This window comes from Eretmochelys imbricata, chromosome 1 (assembly GCF_965152235.1).
Source record: "Eretmochelys imbricata isolate rEreImb1 chromosome 1, rEreImb1.hap1, whole genome shotgun sequence".
Taxonomy (NCBI): domain Eukaryota; kingdom Metazoa; phylum Chordata; order Testudines; family Cheloniidae; genus Eretmochelys; species Eretmochelys imbricata.
The window spans coordinates 270,490,175-270,509,721 of record NC_135572.1 but is presented as its reverse complement, the minus strand read 5'-3'; the positions used below and the strand labels follow the sequence as shown (position 1 = coordinate 270,509,721).

The window sequence follows — 19,547 nt, the reverse complement described above, 5'->3', positions numbered from 1 at the left end:
GTCCCTATTCACTTATTCTACCAATTCAAAATCCTAGTCTTCAGCTGGCATTTTGAAAAAGTGCTCAGTTAGCCTAACTCTGCTCTGGTAGGAAGTCAATGGCAAAAGACCAATGCTGAATACTTTTGAAAATCCCAACCTTCATCTTTCAGCCCTCAGTGACATGGGACCTGGTAACATCAGGACTCCATTCACAACCCATCAAGACACCTGCATAGTACCGCAAACACCAAAAGTTAAAAAATCAGGAGTCAGAACCCCCAAAATTATGAGGTTGTCTCAAATTGTAAGGTGGTGGTTGTTTTTTTTTTAATTTTAACGATTACTGAGCTGTCTTCTGACTTTAACTTCCCCTGTCCGCCTCCAATACGTGTGTCAATTCACATTGCCAATTTACAGTGAGAAATACAATTTTGGCCAACACAAGTAATTTTATGTCCCAGCCCCCACATCAACGTTGCACTCCCAACCCCAAAACAACTTATTTTGTGACAAATCCCCAGCCCTCACACTTATCCCAGTTACATATCAACTCCACACACCCAGCCACACAACAATTCTGCGCACCTCTTGCCTTGCAACCCTGTATGTGCCCCTTACTCCCAGCACACCTCTGCTCCTCCAGTGTAGGTTATTCATCCCCATCTAGACCTAGTCGGAGGAAAAGCTCCAGAGGGAGAGAGAGAGAGGCGCACAAACGCACACACCTGGGAGGAGGGGCAGCTCCACTGGATCTTCACAACACACCAGGCCTAGGCAGCTTCAGAAGATCTTCACAAACACCCCTCTCACAGGCCTTGGGAGAGGGCAGCTCCAAGAGGGCCTTCTTCTCCTCCTCCATCCCAGGCCTGGTATGGCAGCATTATAGAAGAGGAAAGGGGAGGATAGAGGAGCAGAGAGAAGACTGACCCATTTTTCGAAAGAAGGGTGGGACAGGGACACCCTGATCTGCTGGGTAATTTTTGTTCTCTCCTCCCCTTCTTCTCTTGAGAAAATAGTATTGGCTGCTCTCTTTCCCTCCTCCAGAACCTTCTTGGCTCTTGAGGAGAGAAGAAGTGTTCTGCAAGTCTCTTATCGCAGCTGTGATTGAGTGACTATACAAACAAACAAACTCCCCAGGAGGTGAGGACATGGGGGAAGGCAACCTATCAGACGGGATTTTCTCCAGACAGCCTGAAAAAAATCACTTGAAGGATGAGCCTCTCACATCATGGGTAAGACTGGCTCCAGCAAGGGCCAAATTTGTGTTTCTTACGATAAATATGTGAGAGTGGGCAACACTGCCTACATTCCTCTAGGACAATACAGCTAATGGTGCCAAGGACAAAACTTGCAAGAGCTAGAGACAAGGCATATTTGGTTAAAGGCTACTGACCATGGAACAAGAAAAGGAGTACTTGTGGCACCTTAGAGACTAACCAATTTATTTGAGCATGAGCTTTCGTGAGCTACAGCTCACTTCATCAGATACATACCGTGGAAACTGCAGCAGACTTTATATATACACAGAGAATATGAAACAATACCTCCTCCCACCCCACTGTCCTGCTGGTAATAGCTTATCTAAAGTAATCGTCAGGTTAGGCCATTTCCTAACTTCATTATCATGCACATTGTGTAAAGAGTTGTCACTTTGGATGGGCTATCACCAGCAGGAGAGTGAATTTGTGTGGGGGGGTGGAGGGTGAGAAAACCTGGATTTGTGCTGGAAATGGCCTAACCTGACGATTACTTTAGATAAGCTATTACCAGCAGGACAGTGGGGTGGGAGGAGGTATTGTTTCATATTCTCTGTGTATATATATCTGATGAAGTGAGCTGTAGCTCACGAAAGCTCATGCTCAAATAAATTGGTTAGTCTCTAAGGTGCCACAAGTACTCCTTTTCTTTTTGCGAATACAGACTAACACGGCTGTTACTCTGAAACCTGACCATGGAACTTTATTCTAGAAGAGATAAGACTAAGCCCAAGGCTGAATTTTCAGAACAAAATACATGACTCACCTTTGTGCAAAAGGTTTCCTGCAAGAACTGAAGACAAGGAAAAACAGAGGAGAGAAAAATAAAAGAAACACACTAAGGAAACCTGCCAAGCAGAGAGCTGAATGCAGCATGGACAACCGTGAAAATCTCACCATATTTAGCTTTCATACTATGACGACTGGCACCATATAAACAGCTAAGATATGAGTATCAGCACAATATCTAATGCTTTGCAAAGGCAGTATGTAATGGCATTCATGATTAGATACCTAGCTTGATTTCAAATAAAATGTACCCATTTTGCTCAGTGCCCTAAAATACCCTGTTAAGAAGTAATTTTTTTCCATCATAAGCTATGAAGTTTTTCAATTAAAAAAAACTATTTTCTGAGTTGCTAAGCTCTTGCTCAAGCACTTCTGACACGGTGATAACTCAGTTGCTTTAAGGCAGTTTTCATTCTTTTTACTTCAGTGTTTATTACTTTAAAAGGTTGTAACTTTACAGTCAGAAACACTTTATTGGCTAGTCTAGTGTTCAGAGGCAGAGCAGTAACTGTTTCTAATCATGTCAGTGTTCATAACACTCAGCTACATAAGAGGTACAGCTCTCTTGAATCAAAATTTAAAGTCCAGCTCTGGTTATTATTTACCAGTGAACTACATTTCTCTTTTTCCAGACTCAGTGTTATAGGAGTTCTGAGGATATCAGGTACTTTGGGTGTAACACAAACATGTATATTTGGGAAGGGAACCACTCCAGTACTCCCTCCCAAATGGCAGTTGGAGCAGATGTTTTAAAAGGTGTTGCTTGACTAGTGTGGATGGAAGCTAAATAGAGGGTGCTTTGAGACATGAAAGACTTGACATTTCTTCAAGCACATATGGCAGAGAAGAAAGGTTAAACCTCCTTAGTTATCATCTAGTAATGCATAATGTATCTGTACTGCTCTAGGTTTAGGAGAAACTGAAATCCCATTGTCATGTGAGACTCACTTGGGCTGAACGACCGAAAGCTGAACAAATAAGAGCTGGTTTCATCAGGCTGGTAAGCAGGTAGTGCTGAAAAGAGTTACAAACAATCCCTGCAAGCCAGGGTGGATTTGATTTAAATCAAATTGATTTAAATCATTATTTAAATCACTAGTCGGGAAGACTCAATTTAATCATGGATTTCGACATCAAAGTGCTTTCTTGTTGGTTGCTATAACCTTAATACATATTCTTCACAACTCAGAGGTAGATGTAGGTTTCATTTTTAGAAGGTACATTTTTTAAGTGATTTATTTTGAAAACTTTTCAGATTAGTTTTACAGCTATATCAGAAAATGAATGATTGGTTATTTCATTTACCAAAGGTAATTGAAGCAGATATTTATGAAATCAATGGGAGGTGAACTATCTCCAATTCAACAGGTTAATCATTAATATTTGGCGGATTTTCTTGCCATGCTGTATTAGGAGGAGAACATCACCAGACAGACATTTAAATTATTTTATTTAACTAAAACAACAACGTTATGTATTCTAGATGGTTTTCTTCAACAGCAAACATATAATATTTTAACAAAACAAGCATATGATTTTTTAATGTAGTTAAACATTCAAGTTTTTTAAAATCAGGTTTGTTTTTGTTAAACTTGTTTTTAACTAAAATAATAAAATGAAATATATTTTTTAAAAAATAAAAAATTAAATTGATTCTGTCAGCCAGGTCAACATGAGAAACTTAAAATATTGGCTTCTGCAGCTAACCCAGTCGTCTTCACCTTCATTTTCCTGTTTGTTCATAATCTGGAAAAGAAAAACAAGCTTTCCTGCTTTTTCAGGTCCCAAACGATTTCTCAATTTGGAATGAATTAGTCCAAAGGAAGAAAATATTCTTTCTACACCAGTAGAAGAAGCTACTGCTGTTAAAAGTGAGATTATCACTTCAACAGTCTCTGAATCCAAGTGCTTCAGTGACTTCCACCAGTTCCCTGGTGTGACTTTCTTTAAAACATCAGCAGCAAGCATATTTATTGAGTGGTTCACCTTGAGCTCTGAAGTTTATTATAGTTGGCATTATGTAGGGATGATTGCTGGATGTCCATGTCATAGCCAACTCCTCTTCTTCAGCAGTTAAGGTTTGACCCTGGTACCAAGTACTGAGAATATTTGTAAGAAAATGAGCTGGAAATAGTGCTTGTCCCATTCATTTTTTTAATGCTTGTAATTTAACTTCATCATTGCATATTTCTCTTTTTAAGATCTCACTCAGTTCCTTCCAAATTTCACCAGCGTCTTCAATAAAACAGCTATTTCCCTGAATTTTGTTCAGGGCTACAGAAATAGGCTTCAGGGTATTCAGCATGTGTTCCACATTTCTCTTAAGCCCAATGTTAAGAACTTTGGCTGTGACAGTGCCATCTATTTTTTCATGTTTTTGTTCGCAAACTATCATCAGATTAGGCCAGTTCTTGATATAGTGCTCAAAAAAGTCCACTACTGAGTTCCATCACACATCTTGTGGGAGAGTTAGCTTGGTTCCTCCCACTTTTTTCAGAGCAGCTGCTGAAAAGTGGTTGTTATGGAAATATTTTGCAATTTCAACAACATTAGCCTTTATTTCTGGAACACTGAAGTCTTTGGCTAGGAGGTTCACCAAATGAGCACTGCAACCGTACGTTATTAGCTTGGGACTTTCCTCACTCTCTTCTAAATAATTTCTTCTCATCTTGGATACATTTGCAGCATTGTCTGTGACCAAGCTGCATACTAGACATTTGAATTTTTTCCCACAGTTTATAGCTTTTACTGCTACTTCTTGTAAGTATTCTGTTGTGTGTGCATTTCCTGATGTATCAATTGTTTCTGTAAGGAAGACATTCCCTTCTTCTGTTGTCACACAAGCACATATAACAGGATTATTGTGGACATTGCTCCCCACCCATCAAGACTCAGGTTAACAATTTCACCCTCTAGACCTTTTGCACACTGCTCACTTCCTTTTTCATACACTTTATCCAGCAATTTGCCTGCGACATCTGCTCTGTTGGGTGGACTGTATCCTGGTCTTAATGACTGAACCAAGTTAATAAAGTGTGGGTTGTCAATCATACATAAAGGAGAGTTGGTTCCATAAACAAACCAGGCAATTTTTTCATCAATTACCTCTTTCTGTAATCTGCTCGTTCTTATCACAAACTTATCTGTGGTTGTTTCTGGATGATGGAGATTTTCTTTTCTTTTTGCTGCAGGTGATATACTGTGGCTATGTGACATACATGATGTGACTGAAACACTATCACTGGCAGATAACTCTGAAACTACAGAAAATGATGGTGATCTTGAAGGTGGACAGTCTTCAGAATCCTGTATGTTGAGGATGGGTTCTCCTAAACAAAATAAGTCAGTGCAGTTATTTAATTATTATTACTATACTGCTCATTTAGTATTACTCATTGCATTCACTGAGACTCAGTACTACTTTAAAGGTGAAATTGTAAAAGGAAGATCTGCCTATTTCAACTATTTATTTTTTATCACAACTGCATCTAAAATGATAGTACCAGAGTAACAACTATATTTTTTGCTCAAACGTGAGAATTCAAGAATAGTCCAGAAGGAAGACAGGCAGTCCTTAAGAAAGAAGTATGACATAAAAAAGTTTACCAACCTGAAGATCCTGCATGTTCAGACATGTTTCTTTCATCATCTTCAACGCAGCGTCCTCCTGAGAAGGAACACTTCTCATGATGTTGTTTCATTCGGGCAAGTGGGCCTTGAATTTCGTTGTTGCACTGTTTGCATTTTGCACGCATGCCTGTCTTAACCCACAGGTAGAGGAACTTCATTAAAATATTCCCAAACTGGGCCTCTTTTACGGCCTGCTGCCATTATAGGTTTTCCCTTCTAGTGAGAGAATGGTATGATAGATCTCAAATCAGTGAAGGCTACACTCAGAAAGACCTCAAGACTTCTGGAATATGCTGCTCAAACAGTTTCACTTTTGTTTCTGCTGCCTGTCCCTCCCTTCTCACATTTATCTCCAGACTTATTCTCCTTGTCCAGATCTATTCCGCGCCCAATTATCTTCTATTCATTGAACTTTTTGAAACTTTGCACTTTTAGAGAGAGGTAAGGGATTGACTCTGTGTACACAAATTTGCAGAGGGACAGGGTTGAGGTCTGTTATTTCTCATCTCTACATATTATTTATTTAAAAACATTTTAGCTGTTAACAAGCATGTTATCTCTGGAGACACAAATCCAGTTTGAGAACTGCAAAACTAAGTATCTCTGATGGTATCTTCTAGACTGAACACTGAGTCCCATTGAGCAGATAGAAAGATTAACCTAAATCTATACAGAAGCCCCTGGAACCTCATAAAATTGGGTGCCTAATCCATGAACTATTGGAACTCATTTACAAAACTTTTCTTAAACGTTACATGAATATATTGTCTCATACTATAGAATTAGAATTTATAATCTCTATTCCATGATGAGATATCTTTGAGCTATAATATATCTTTATCTTTAGATAGGTTTTTTCCTCAAAAAGCATTTTATCAAAAAAATCCTATTTAAATAAAAAAAATCCGATTTTTAATTTTTTTTTTAAAAAATCATTGATTTTTATCCATCCTGCTGCAAGCTGAGTTCACAAAAACTGACCATGTAGGAGTGAAGGGTAAGGAAGGGGGAGAGAACAAGAGTTAATAAACAGTGGTATAATCCAGATTCCCCTGAAAACAGATGGTGCAACAGGTCCACTACAGAGCAGCACTAGCATCTCCATCTACTAAGGTAGAAGCTAGCTTCCAATTATAAGTCTGACTTCCAGCCTGCTCCGCAAAGCTCATCTTACTCAAAGAAGCTAATACCCTGAATGTCACAACCCAGAACCATTTTTACCCAGGGATGAGAAATTTCTCAAGACTGTTTTGACTCATCATATCTCCAAAATGAGTTGGCCTACAAACTCCAAATGTATATATTTATTTTGTTGGCCTTGCTGAAGAGTAGAATCTTTCAGTGTTTGAGTTTGTTTGTTTGTTTGTTTTTCCAGCGATAGAGAGGAAGAGTTAGTGGAGAACTTGTAAAGATTTATAATATAAAGAGCTTATGTGAAGGGGTCTGTGCTCTGTGCTTCAGTAGGGAGGACAGGCATTAACGAGGAGCGTATAAGAACAGGGATACAAAGAGGAGGAATTGGAAAACTGGGTGGAGAGGACAGCAAGTACTCTATTCCTCCTTAACCTAGTGAATAAATGGGAAGCAACTAAGAACAAGTAGAGAAGTTAATTATTGTTCTTACACAGAAGGATTAATTTAGTAATATAAGGATTTGCATGTTGCAAGGTGTTCTCTTCCTTGAAGTGAGCCAACCGTTTGCTGTTTTGCCTTTAAAAAAAAAAAAAAACATTGAAGTAAAACCTGATCCTGACTCTCAACCAGTTAAACTAAGGTGGAGAAACAGTCTGTGCAGAGGTGCTTCAAAATTGCAAGATGCATTATTTTACTTTACGCCCTCCCTTCTTGTAATCCATGGCTCCATTCTGGGCCACACTGGTACAGAGCTGTCTTTATGAGGCTATTATAGTAGGCTTTCAATTTATTTTTAAATGTTTATAAATATAATCTGACCTGCTGCTGACAGCATGGTTTCCTGAGCCTAAACTAGGGGATGCTTGGATAGGTTGAGGGCAGGAGACCATGGGAAGCATTAAAGGGTAGGATTTGTGGGAGCCATGGAGAGCTGTACTCCCTGGTCTAAAAATGAGGGCAAGGGGCAATGAGGGAGGCAAGAGGCTTTGTGAAGAACTGCTTTAAACTATGGATGAAAAGAGCTAATTAACTGTTCAGTCTTATTATTAAAGGGAGAAGGCATGCATGTATGTGTGGGCATGAGTGTAGAATCTGGGAGCACAAAAAAGGGACATCAAAAGTAAGTATGGAATGGGGAAAGCTGGAGGTTTTTATCCACATTTAAAAACTAGACACTAACATTTTCTAAATATAAAAATCTGTTAAGTGCATAAAGTTTTCGGTGTGAATAGAAGACTCTCCCCCTCTGTCATCCACTATTCTCACATCTCAAGCGGGTATAATTCTCTTCCTCCATCCCCAACTCACTCCTCCCCTTCTATGACTTACTACAATCTGCAGAAGGGGAGACAAGCTTTGATGTGCTCACAAGAACTGCCAGAAAAGTACTCTCCTCTCACAGGCCTTACAAGCTAACCCAATTTAAACTTTTGCTGTTTGTTTTCTTTCTTTGATTTTTTTTTTTAAATGAAGGAAATCCCCAACAAAAATATCCATTCAAAACGAAGTTAAGTTGTTTCAGTAGAGTCCAGCTAACTTCCAAAAACATTTTATACTTTTTTAAAAACTCAAACACTACTACTAGAGTCTGAAAAAGTACATTTAAGGGATCCATCCAGTCCTTCTTAACTCACTCCACCTGGCTTGCAGTCAACCTATTCAGCCATAGCGCTGCCCTGTAACACTTCTAAACACATGAAACTGCAAACTAGCAAGGTCTGAATGCACTTACATAAATTTACATCACAATATAATCCAAACTTTTTCAACACACAGACCATTTCAGTTTTTCTATTCTACTAGCATTTCACTCTGTGAGCAAACACACAGAACTGACATATGATGATGGACCTTGTGATTATAATTCTTCTGAACTTTTGTCACATTAATAAACCTTCTATGAAAATCAATAGCATACACAGGACTTGAGAAAACTTGTCTGGAATCTTTCCCAGGTGAATAATATCAACTTCTGCAGAGTCTAAAGTGTCTTAAAAATAAATAAAAAATTAAAATTTCTACCCCTGGTATTTGCAAAGATAAAGAGGAACAAAGTGTAAGTGATGCAAACAGTTTCAGTGCCGCAGCTGCTCATAGATTTGCTAAACTGCAGCAGAGTGAAAGCTGGTCACTGTCTTATCAGTTTCCACTGCAGTCCATAGGGATTCTGAATAACAGCAGTACCACTGATAATAATTGGGTCAGTTTCTGTTCTGTTGCTGCTTGGGAAGGTCTGAGTAGCAACCAGAGGTGAACATTGGAGCTATTCACTGAGGATGAGTCAAAAAAAAAAAACCAACCCTGCCGACAGGGTAGTTTGTGGAGATACCTACTACCACACCCTACAGCAGCCAAGACACCATAGGGGTGGGAAAGCAAATGAAACAAGAATACTCCTCCTCCCTTCCAGTAGTCATTGAGGGTTACGGGGGGAATTCAAATTTAGCAAATACATACTGGCTGAGGGCTGATAGGAAAGATTGACTTCCTCAAGGAAAGATCTAGAGACAGCACTCTAGTATTAATCCTAGCACCCTCCCCTTTCCCAAAAGCTAAGTGGTGTTTGCTTTCAACTAATGATATCCTAGACAGTGGAAGCCACTTCCCATCTTTTATCAGTCTGTGTCTGGTAGATGGTGGTCCTCCGTTGTCAGGTGCTGGTAAAATTCCCAAGCCCTGTGTCTGCATGTGTGGGTAGGTATGGGAGAGAGGGAGAGATTAATGGGATATGCTAAAAATGAGGTGCTCTTTTATTTGGTGGTGTAGAAAAAAGAAGAGATATACAAAGCATGGTAGACAATGGAGCACACAATGAAGAGAAATAAGGAGAGAACAGATTGAGGGAGAATGGAGGAAAAGAGGAGACAGACACTGATGATGATGTCCAGAAAAAAAATCACAATCTACTATAAGAAATAAGAGAAAGTAGAGAGAAAAGCAAAGAAAGCAGGTTCAACAGTATTCAGTATATGTTATTTGACAAATGTAATTAATATTTATCAAATAAGTTAAAGACTGTTCCCCCCCAGCATTCAACCAGCTCCACAGCTATTCAAATACCATTTGGCACATCTCATAACACCAGTAAAATTCTTCAAGTGTTGCTTAATTACTATTTTTTTCCTTTGCTGCTCGGCCAGTCCTAGGTTAGATTTACATATTTTAAAAAGCTTATTAAATAATGGACCTTATCTTAAAATTAGACATCTTAAACAACCGAGGAGCGATAGCTCAGCAGTTTGAGCATTGGCCTTCTAAACCCAGGGTTGTGAGTTCAATCCTTGAGGGGGCCATTTAGGGATTTGGGGCTTGGCCCTGCTTTGACCAGGGGGTTGGACTAGATGAGGTCCCTTCCAACCCTGATATTTTATGACTTATTCCTTAAAACTGCAGGAGTTGCAACTTTGGAGGAGTGATAGCACCAGTATTTTTTGCCCAAGTTTGCAGGCTTAGCCCTCAGTGGTGTTTGGGTGTATTCATCAAGTGCTTTGAATGTACTAAATAACATATTTTAATTACAAAAAGTATGCACAATTAAGTTTGATGGACAGTATAAATTAGGTGGGGTAATGCAAAGGATTAATTGTACAACACCATACCTACCATCTCCGTGAAAGTGATTTCTGCAGAACTTGGCAACCACAAATGCAGAACTTGTACAAATTAAATTTGTACCTCTTTCATTTTCAGCCCACAAACACATTGCTCAATAGTTAGATGTCAAGCTTTAGTGCAACATTTCAGTTCAACTACAGAGAGGAACTTATGGTGTTTTTCCAGTTTTATTTTTATTTTGATACTGCTTGTACTATCTGCTTAATAAGATTTCAGAAACCCCCGCCCCAAAAATAGGAAGTTTACACTCTTTCAAAGTACATTTAAGACTGAAATGTGTATCAAATGTTAAATCTCTAGTACTTGTTCATAGATTTCCTTATACTGCACATATATTAGAGAAGAAACCTAATCCTTTCCAAATTAAGAAACAAATCTAAGGACAATACCTTGTTTTATTTGGATATACACTACTTGGGTTTTCCTTCTTCCAGTAGGGAGACTTAATTACTGGTCCAAACTCATGTTTATTCCCCCCATACTATCAAGTCAAAGTAAGATATTTCATCTCACCACACTTACCATTATATAAAATTAGTTACTTGATATGTGCAAATGGTGGGAAGGTGTGAGGGGGGAACATTCAAACCCTATGTGAATTATGTATTGCATTTTGAATCTTCCATGCATGATTTTCACAAACATACATACAAGCATAAGCTCTGGAGCCTCACCACTTTTTTAGCTAGGCCAAACCTAAGTGGTACTACAACCCCACGCACGAGGTCTCAAGTCCACTCACTCAAATTTGGAGGGGAGGGCATAGGGGTTCATTGGCCAAGTGAATCAGGCTCTTGGGGGACAGGGGAATGCCTAAGTACAAAGCTGTTGAGGCAGTTAGATACTGGCTATAACACTTTCTCCATAGCTCAAGTTTCTTTTTGAGTTTCCTTACCTTTCCACTGACTTCTGAATCACACAAATGATTCATGTTCTTTGAAAAATAGGTCTTTGAGATAAGGTAGGACAGCTTTACATCTCTTCCTATGACCACCCCTCCCACAAAATTGGACTCTCATCCATTTTATAGCAAAAGTTTCTTGATTTTTTTTCACTGTTCTGTGGTAAGAAAAAAGAAAAGGAGTACTTAGAGACTAAACAATTTATTTGAGCGTAAGCTTTCGTGAGCTACAGCTCACTTCATTGGATGCATACTGTGGAAAATACAGAAGATGTTTTTATACACACAGACCATGAAAAAATGGGTGTTTATCACTACAAAAGGTTTTCTCTCCCCCCACCCTACTCTCCTGCTGCTAATAGCTTATCTAAAGTGATCACTCTCCTTACAATGTGTATGATAATCAAGGTGGGCCATTTCCAGCACAAATCCAGGGTTTAACAAGAACGTCTGAGGAACAGTGGGGGGGGAGGAGGGGAGAGGAATAAACAAGGGGAAATAGGTTACTTTTTATGATGACTCAACCATTCCCAGTCTCTATTCAAGCCTAAGTTAATTGTATCCAATTTGCAAATTAATTCCAATTCAGCAGTCTCTCCTTGGAGTCTGTTTTTGAAGTTTTTTTGTTGAAGGATAGTCACTTTGAGATCAGAAATCGAGTGACCAGAGAGATTGAAGTGTTCTCCGACTGGTTTTTGAATGTTATAATTCTTGACATCTGATTTGTATCCATTTATTCTTTTACGTAGAGACTGTCCAGTTTGCCCAATGTACATGGCAGAGGGGCATTGCTGGCACATGATGGCATATATCACATTGGTGGATGTGCAAGTGAACGAGCTTTTGATAGTGTGGCTGATGTTATTAGGCCCTGTGATGGTGTCCCCTGAATAGATATGTAGGCACAGTTGGCAACGGGCTTTGTTGCAAGGATAGGTTCCTGGGTTAGTGGTTCTGTTGTGTGGTATGTGGTTGCCGGTGAGTATTCGCTTCAGGTTGGGGGGCTGTCTGTAAGCAAGGACTGGCCTGTCTCCCAAGATTTGTGAGAGTGTTGGGTCATCCTTCAGGATAGGTTGTAGATCCTTGATAATGCGTTGGAGAGATTTAAGTTGGGGGCTGAAGGTGACAGCTAGTGGCGTTCTGTTATTTTCTTTGTTAGGCCTGTCCTGTAGTAGGTGACTTCTGGGAACTCTTTTGGCTCTATCAATCTGTTTCTTCACTTCCGCAGGTGGGTATTGTAGTTGTAAGAATGCTTGATAGAGATCTTGTAGGTGTTTGTCTCTGTCTGAGGGGTTGGAGCAAATGCGATTGTATCGCAGAGCTTGGCTGTAGACAATGGATCGTGCGGTGTGGTCAGGGTGAAAGCTGGAGGCATGTAGGTAGGAATAGCGGTCAGTAGGTTTCTGGTATAGGGTGGTGTTTATGTGACCATTGTTTATTAGCACTGTAGTGTCCAGGAAGTGGATCTCTTGTGTGGACTGGACCAGGCTGAGGTTGATGGTGGGATGGAAATTGTTGAAATCATGGTGGACTTTCTCAAGGGCTTCTTTTCCATGGATCCAGATGATGAAGATGTCATCAATATAGCGCAAGTAGAGTAGAGGCATTAGGGGACAAGAGCTGAGGAAGCGTTGTTCTAAGTCAGCCATAAAAATGTTGGCATACTGTGGGGCCATGCGGGTACCCATAGCAGTGCCGCTGATTTGAAGGTATACATTGTCCCCAAGTGTAAAATAGTTATGGGTAAGGACAAAGTCACAAAGTTCAGCCACCAGGTTAACCGTGACATTATCGGGGATAGTGTTCTTGATGGCTTGTAGTCCATCTTTGTGTGGAATGTTGGTGTAGAGGGCTTCTACATCCATAGTGGCCAGGATGGTGTCATCAGGAAGATCACCGATGGATTGTAGTTTCCTGAGGAAGTCAGTTGTGTCTCAAAGGTAGCTGGGAGTGCTGGTAGCGTAGGGCCTGAGGAGGGAGTCTACACAGCCAGACAATCCTGCGTGTCAGGCACCCTATCAAAGGCTCGTTCACCTACACATCCACCAATGTGATATATGCCATCATGTGCCAGCAATGCCCCTCTGCCATGTACATTGGGCAAACTGGACAGTCTCTACGTAAAAGAATAAATGGACACAAATCAGATGTCAAGAATTATAACATTCAAAAACCAGTCGGAGAACACTTCAATCTCTCTGGTCACTCGATTTCTGATCTCAAAGTGACTATCCTTCAACAAAAAAACTTCAAAAACAGACTCCAACGAGAGACTGCTGAATTGGAATTAATTTGCAAATTGGATACAATTAACTTAGGCTTGAATAGAGACTGGGAATGGTTGAGTCATTATAAAATAACCTATTTCCTCTTGTTTATCCCTCCCCCCCCCCTTCCTCAGACGTTCTTGTTAAACCCTGGATTTGTGCTGGAAATGGCCCACCTTGATTATCATACACATTGTAAGGAGAGTGATCACTTTAGATAAGCTATTAGCAGCAGGAGAGTAGGGTGGGGGGAGAGAAAACCTTTTGTAGTGATAAACACCCATTTTTTCATTGTCTGTGTGTATAAAAACATCTTCTGTATTTTCCACAGTATGCATCCGATGAAGTGAGCTGTAGCTCACGAAAGCTTATGCTCAAATAAATTGGCTAGTCTCTCGGGTGCCACAAGTACTCCTTTTCTTTTTGTGAATACAGACTAACATGGCTGTTACTCTGAAACCCGTGGTAAGAAAGAAACTAATTTAGTTCCTGCCTCCTACACTGATATATTTCTATTGTTCCTGTGCTGGGGGAGATGTCAGACTACTTCTTGCAAATTTGAACTCTGGATAGTATTTTCTATACCATGGGCTATTGCCTTAACTTCCTGCTCCTCTCCTCAAAAAGAACAGGAGTACTTGTGCCACCTTAAAGACTAACAAATTTATTTGAGCATAAGCTTTCATGGGCTAGAGCCCACTTCAGATGCATAGAATGGAACATATAGTAAGAAGATATATATACATACAGAGAACATGAAAAGGTGGAAGTTGCCATACCAACTCTAAGAGGCTAATTAAGATGAGCTATTATCAGCAGGAGAAAAAAAACTTTTGTAGTGATAATCAAGATGGCCCATTTCAGACAGCTGACAAGAAGGTGTGAGAATACTTAACATGGGGAAATAGATTCAATTTGTGTAATGACCCAGCCACTCCCAATCTCTATTCAAGCCCAAGTTAATGGTATCGAGTTTGCAAATTAATTCTAGTTCGGCAGTTTCTTGTTGGATTCTGCTCTTGAAGCTTCTTTGTTGCAAAATTGCCACCTTTAAGTCTGTTACTGAGTGACCAGACTTTTCCTTTTAGTTTCTCTTTCCTCCTTCCTTCCAGTTACTGAATAATCTTTTCTGTTCTCATCACGACGTTTCGTATTTCCACTGAGGTTAATAGGACTGTTCACACTTCTCAGGGGCTATTTTTTTCTAGCTGCATACAATTAGACCCATGGCATTCATTCATATCTGCAAGGTTTCTCAAATGAAATAGGTGGGAAATTAATTTTTAAAATAGAAGCTCCAGTTCTACAGAAAATTGCAGGGCTACCAAAAATGTACATCTCAATTAAATCCAACCCTTGGCTTTGAAGTCACCAGGGTGTGGGACAATAGACAGAATAAACAGGATGCAGAAAAATCAAAGCAATCCATGAAGGAGTTTGAAAGTGCTACAGCAGTTTTACAAAAAGGAAAGGAGTACATGTGGCACCTTAGAGACTAACTAATTTATCTGAGCATAAGCTTTCGTGAGCTACAGCTCACATCAGTTTTAGTTATTAAATTAACCTAATTTTAACCTTACAACTTTGGCTACAAATATCTTATGCAGATATAAAATGAAAAGCAGCTCTGTGCAGGATCGCTTCTCGTCTTTGTAATATAGACAAGAAACTTTTTTAAAATAACCTGATATTTTCCCACTGACCACAGTAAAAGCAACAAGTTAATATACAGACACAAAACACCAGATCTTTAATTTATGTAGCACTTCTGGGGCTAAAAGGACAATATTTATTATACACCCACAAATCAGAACATTAAAGTTACAAATTGTAACATTGTATCACAGGGTCCCCACTGCGGTGCCCACGGGTGCAATGGCACCCGCCGGGGTAGTTGTGTGCACCCGCAGGACACCACGCTGCCGAAATGCCGCCGAGAAGCATTGCCATTTCTCGGTGGCATTTCAGCGCCGGAGTGTCTGGCACCCACCACAGTCTTCTGGGAATAGGAATATGCTATTCCCACAGAAAGGTTGGGGACCACTGTAATGTATCATATTCTTTACTATAATATTTCGTGCCTACAGCCACTATTCTCCACTGGGTATGTTAGCTATACACAAGGAAATATGGGCACCTAAATAAACTTTTTTGTACTGACTACCCTCTGGACTGCAGGGCATGATCTGCTCTGGAAGTAGTGCTGCATCTATTCTTGCCTACCAGTCGGCTATCATTAATTCCTATCAGAACTGAAGGACTTGACCGACGTTTGTTTTAAATCCCTTTATAATGTGTCCTGGCTGCCTCAAACATCCCTATCATGGCTAGACCCTCGACTTCATGCCAGTTCAGCTGATCCTTCTGGGCAGCAAGGGGCACAGTTATCGGCTCACTAGGGAATGGACCTGGAGATGCACAACACAATCACTGAATTTGCACCTGCTTCCACTTTGAGAGGTTTATTATAGAAAATAAGAAGATTAAGAAGAGTAACTCCACAAGCAGCAAGAAGGGTTTGTAGCTATGGGCGTCAGTGGCAGACAAAACCAGCTCCAGCTGCCTTTCTGATACAACGTGACTCGCTGAGAAGACCCAGAGGGACGAGCTCAGGCAGGCAGAGCCATGGAACTGATCAGCCCTTTGCCCGGCGAGGCCGCGCCGCGCTGCGCTCAGGGTGTGGAGGGGGAGCCCTGCGGGGGTCTGTCTGTCTGTCACTGCGCTGGGAAGCCACCCTGGGTGCCTGGCACAGACTCCGACAGGTTGTGGGGGCTGCAGTATCTGTTTGGCCCCCAGACGGCCCCCGTGTCTGTCTGTCTCTCCATCCCGCTGAAGGGGCTGTGTACTGTCTCCCTCCGTTCCCTGCCGGAGGGGGGTCAATCTGTCCGTCCCCCGGGGCAGTGGCGGTGTCTGTCTATCGCCAGGGGGCCGCTCTCACCTGCTCGGGCCGCCGCCCACAGGAGGATGAGCCCCCAGCAGCAGCAGGCTGCGTGGCGGAGTCGGGCCATGCTGCTCCCCGCGTCTCCCGGCTGCGGGACTTGGGGAAGTTCGGAACAGCTCAGGGCAGGTCCCGCCGCTGCCCCCGCCTCCTCCCGGGGCCGGCTCACGCCCCGTCCGCTGAGCCCTGTGCTGGGGGAGAGGCTGCGGCTACATAGGACAGACTCGCTGCCCGGGAGCCGCCCTCCCGCCCGGGCTGTGCCTTGGCGGGGGGCTTGTCCAGGGGACACTGCACCGCCGTAGAGGGGGCGGGCGGCAGCGCCACCTGGACGCTCCCGGGCCCGCCTCGGGCCAGCATTTCCCGCCAAACACGGGGGCGGGGCAGGCCCTGCCTGGCTCGCTCCGCTCGTGCCCCACAAAACCCACCCAACACAAGCCCCTCAGCGCCGCAACAGCCCCAGGGCTGCGCCACCCACCAGCCCTTGCTCACACTTGTGTCTCTCTACCTAGGTGCCTGTGTAATCCTCAGCCCTGACGCTCAGCAAGGGACTTATGGGCTGGGGGAGGGGAGAGAAAGGCTCCTATTTTACAGGTGTGTTGGGGACACTGGGCACTATACTAGGTAACTCGGGAGGGTGGAAGACCACAGTGTCGATGAAGCCTTCCTGCTCTAGGCCCGGATAAACCAAGGCCCCTTTGCTTCTTGAACCCTCTGTGATCCTGCATAACACTGAGGAAGCTAGCGCACAAACAGACAGGTTTGCACACGGCTCGCCAGCCAAGGCCAGCCTCAGCCTGGGAAACAGATGGATAAGGCAGAAATGTTTAGCAAAAACTAGTAACAAATAGGACCAAATAAGGCAAGGCTCGGGCAATGCTACTGAGAAAAAACACAACTGGCTGCTTTTGCCGATTGGCTACGGTATTGTACGGGGCAACAGGTAATTGGTTGCATAAGCTTGTGTAGTGAAGTAGGAAAAGGTATAAAATGTATACTGGAATCTGTTGCACTGCTGCAGGAGTTGAGACAGCTCAGTCTCCCTGCGCCCTATTTGGAGCTCCAAATAAATTTCTCTGCTTCTCCACCCCATTGTGGTCATTGGCGCGACGCACACTGGGCAACGAACCCAGCTGTTGCTTGCCTCGGGCACTCTGTGCCGGTGTTGGGGACACTGGGGCATGGCCACTAGGTAACTCGAGGGGATGGAAGACCACGAGTGTCGATGAAGCCCCCTCACACTAGGCCCAGGTGTCCTTGGCCCCCCGCTCCCGCCTGGAGGCACTCGCAGCAGTTATGCTGAGGATCTGCAACAATATGTTGTTGCAGAGTCAGACTGTCTGAAACTAAGCAAGGCCGAACAGGGCAGATATGGAAGAACGATGCTGACTAAAGCAGCTTTATGTATGGTTTAACAAATGATGCAGAGAACAAGGGAACTAGCTGAGAACTGGATTGGCTGGCTATATGGATACTTAGGGCAGCTTGCTATTGGATAAGTATGCTGGGGAAAAAGATGTATAAAAGCCTGTGTAACTTCCTGCTCTGGGTGCAGGATTTGAGATTCTATTCTCACTGTATCTTTTTGCAGCTGCAAATAAACTTTTCTGCTTCTCCACCCCGTTGTGATTATTGGGTGTAGCACACCGGGTAGCGAACCAACCCCAGCTGTTGTTTAGCCTCTCAGCACTGGGTGCCGGCAACAGCTTTTGGCATCCCTGGGTGGGCGACGAGGCTGCTATTTAGCCGTGCCCGGACCCCTCCTGGAGGTCGAGGATTGCGGCGAGAGCCGACGCCCAGCGCGCACCGGTGAGTTCATCGGGGGCCTCGGAGGAGACGCAATTTGATCGACCCCGGAGGGCACAACGGTGCAACGCACTCATATAGTGGAGAAGCAGCTGTGGACGACGGTGAGGAACCGGTCCCTTGGATAAGGTAGGAACCTTTTGAAATCCGGATTGTATGCTCTGTTGGAACCTGGGGACGCCCAGAGTTACCCTGTAGGTATGGGGCAGAGACAGAGCTCGGGGATTAGGGCATGGTGTACGCCCCTAGAGTGCATTCTAGCAAACTGGAAGGTATTTGGTGAGGATCCGATGACTAAGAGCCAATTAAAATGATTCTGTACAGTTGACTGGCCTCAATATCAAATAGAGGACCAGAAGTGGTGGCCACCAGGAGGGTCAATTAATTACAACACGATCCTTCAGTTACTCCTGTTCTGTCAGAGAACAAGGAAATGGAATGAACATATGTATGCGCATTTGTTTCTGACTTTATGTACTCGACCGGATATTTTACAGCACTGTAATCTGACTCCGACTGGTTCGGTAGCAGCTAATGTTAGTCCCCAGACTCCCACCCCCACTGTAATGGCAGAGCCGGTGTCCCCTTCGGCCCCTACGCTCACACCTTGTAAGTCCCCAATGGTTGGCCTATACCCCTTAATCACCGAAACTAAAGTTGCCCGGTCTGGATCGGATAGGCGTCCGGCGACGACTATGCAGGTTTATACTTATGTGCCCTTTAATCCTGTGGATTTGGCTGCCTTCAAAGCACAGGCAGGAGAGTTTTCCACCAACCCAAGCAGGTTTATATCAGTCTTTGAGAGGTGCCTCAGTAGTCACAAGCTGGACTGGGATGATTGTAACATCCTCCTGCGAACCCTATTGTCTGAGGTTGAAAGACAACAGGTTGTGTCCAAAGGAAGGGAGGAGGCGCAGAAACGGTATGACCGGGATCGTATTAATATCCCTGACCCGGATGCACAAGTCCCCCGAGCAGACCCCAGGTGGGATCCAAATGATCATGGGGATATGACCCGCCTTACCTCCTATAAGGAGTTACTTTTGCGTGGACTCCGTCACTCGGCTGTCCGACATAATAATTGGGCAAAGCCATATGAAGTAATGCAGGATTTAAAAGAAAGCCCAGGGGCCTTTCTACAGCATATTCGGGACACAATTCGACAGAACACTAATGCAGACCCCGATGATCAGGCAACTGAGTCAATTATTAAGGGATTTTTTACGAGCAGA

At 42.8% G+C, this 19,547-nt stretch overlaps 1 protein-coding gene across 1 annotated transcript in view; it reads right to left on the bottom strand.

Moving 5' to 3' along the window:
- The window catches only part of PLBD1 (phospholipase B domain containing 1), a 55,065-nt gene extending 38,440 nt beyond the window's left edge, over nt 1–16,625 (bottom strand). The window contains exon 1 of the mRNA XM_077807612.1: nt 16,513–16,625. Within this exon, the coding sequence (XP_077663738.1) occupies nt 16,513–16,582 (70 nt within the window). The 5' untranslated portion in view covers nt 16,583–16,625. The remainder of the gene's footprint in view (nt 1–16,512) is intronic.
- Between the last annotated feature and the right edge of the window lie 2,922 nt (nt 16,626–19,547).